Genomic DNA, 2461 nt, shown 5'->3' on the forward strand with positions numbered 1-2461 from the left:
AGTGTGGGGGTTTTTGGCAAAGCTAGGAGGGAGTGGGAGTGGGCGTTATTTAGCTGTGGGAATTTTCCTTTCTGTTCTCTGTTGGTTTTTTTTGTTTTTTTCAAATCCACAATAAAAGTCAATTCTGACTGAGAGTATCTGTTTCCTTTTTGTGTATGTAAAAATGTAGTTGTTTAAAAGTTGTTCAGTATAGCTTCTGTGAAGCTATAATAGTGAGTGGTGCAGGCACTGTGAGCTCTGGGACACTAATGCACCTGAGAATGGTTTAGTTTATAATATTCTTAGCAAATTTCCTTCAAGGACCTCTGAAGCTGTGAGCCAGCACATGTTTCCGTGTGAGCATACATGTATTATTGCTGATTTCAGGGGGATTCCCTACTTGCTGGAAGTAACATTTCAGCACTTTAGAGACCAAGTGCTTAACAAACATTAATTATACTCTGTAGACCAAGTAAGAGCTCTATTATACAGGTATGGAAAATTGAAACTCATAGAGGTTAGGCAAGGATTTACTGAGATTTACAGTCAAAATCTTCACACACTTTGATACCTGTTTCAAACATGCAGCTATCTTGCTTCCATAGAAAACCTTTAAAGCAAGTTCCAGCTTTCCTAAATTGCTCTTACTTTAGAGGTCTTGAAGTGCTGTATTGGGAAAGGAAGCCCTGATTCTTTTTTCATGGGTTCATCCCAGTTTAAGTCATTCAGTGGAGTTGCTTTTTGGCATTCCTAAAGTTCAAAGTCTGAACGGTCACCAGTTTCAGAAAAGCCAATCCCATGCCCTGCTTCTGAACCTCTCTTTCCTCATCTAAAAACTGTGGGTAATAACATTTCCTAATCCACTGGAGATTTGTGAGAGTAATTAACGTCTGTGAAGTACTTGGTCTTAAGCTCTGTCTGAGAGTTTGTGCTCTCTCCAGTTTGGCAGTAGGACCGCTGCTCAAGGCTGGGACGTCCTGGCGCTTCCTGGGAACCAGGAGCTCCCGCTGTGGAGCATGGCCAGGATTTAGGAAAACTGGCTTAGCAGGAGGAGCTGAGGTGGTGCAGGGGGAGACATCATGGGCTTTTGCTTTCCCCGCCTGGCTAGGTGATGTCTTTCAGCTGCTTAAGCAACTGCTACAGGACAGTTCCAGAAATAACGCATGCTGGAAATGCAGACTTTCAAACGTGAGGTAACCAAGCTGCCTTTGAGTGCCTGACTACTGGTAGTTACAGAAGATTACAGTTAGGAAGTATTGAAAATGCAATTTTGATGTTCAGCTTAAACTAAGCAAGTGAAAAGGGGTCAGTGTAAGTTTAATGTGTGGTCCTCTGCCTGTTTTCTAGCTATTTATGTGGCTGATTAATGTTACTGAAAGCTTGATGAAGGAAAAAGAGGAACAACATTATGTTCTCATGATTTTCAATCACTTTTTAGAATCAGCTGTACTAAAAATGGATTTAAAAGCTTTAGTTACATAACATACGTGGGATATCTTGTCTCATCTTCTCTCTTCACAATCTATGGACTCAACAACAGTTTGCCAGGCACGATAGTGTGTTGTTTGCTGCTAAATTTTGAATAATCCCAGCCACTGGAAATGCTTTTTGCCATTTGTGTGAACTATATATTTAACAATTTCAAAAAATAATCCCATTTAGAAAACTGAATGGCTTTGAATACAAAAGAACAAAGTAGAGTGTCAAAACCAGTAAAGTTGTAGTATTAATTTGTGACCATTGGAGTTCAGCGAGAGTTGATGCTGTCTGTGTCTCTTGCTTTTCAGCTTCATGTGGTCCATTGGAACTCAGAGAAGTATTCCAGTTTTGTCGAGGCAGCTCGTCAATCAGATGGATTAGCAGTCATGGCTGTCTTTCTGAAGGTAGGAGAAGAATGCTGCAGCCTTCTTAATAAATCTGCATTATGAGCCCACAGGGCTAATGATGATGGTTGGTATAATTATTGCTAATAAGCTGAGATAATTGTTTTATATGAGCATTAAATTATACAGTTTCCTTCATACTGTTTACTTGTCAACACAGAGAGCTGTGTTTTCTTGAAGATTAGAACTATCAGATTTTTAAGACAATGAGGTTCATCACTGTGCTTACTTGGCTCTCCTGTGCAAAATAAAATGTGGAAATTAATTCAGCTACCCCTGGATCCATCCAGATAACTTGGATTTGAATAATAAGGTTTCTTCAGGAGCGCAATCTGTTTGATTTGAATGCTTCTTTAATGGTTTGTTTCTGAGCTGGTTATTTCTTCTGAAAAATAATAATAAAAACCAGAAATAAACAAGAAGCTGGTATAATTTTTATCTCTGTGTTCCGTGCCTGTTCTAAGACAAAGTTAAACTATTGCAACAGCTTCATTGACTTCTGTATGAAGAAGCAGATGCAGAATTCTCACAATCAATGACAAAGGGTGGGACTTTGGTCAAATCTGTGGCTTCTGCCTGGCTGCCACAGCTTCCTGAGC

At 39.7% G+C, this 2461-nt stretch overlaps 1 protein-coding gene across 1 annotated transcript in view; it reads left to right on the forward strand.

The window, feature by feature from the left end:
• Positions 1-2461, forward strand: part of CA13 (carbonic anhydrase XIII) — a gene marked incomplete at its 5' end in the record, with an annotated part of 12304 nt that overhangs the window by 5600 nt on the left and 4243 nt on the right. Inside the window, one exon of the mRNA XM_008943062.1 lies at positions 1767-1862. Within this exon, the coding sequence (XP_008941310.1) occupies positions 1767-1862 (96 nt within the window). The remainder of the gene's footprint in view (positions 1-1766; positions 1863-2461) is intronic.

This window comes from Merops nubicus, unplaced genomic scaffold, assembly GCF_000691845.1.
Source record: "Merops nubicus isolate BGI_N331 unplaced genomic scaffold, ASM69184v1 scaffold19156, whole genome shotgun sequence".
NCBI lineage: Eukaryota > Metazoa > Chordata > Aves > Coraciiformes > Meropidae > Merops > Merops nubicus.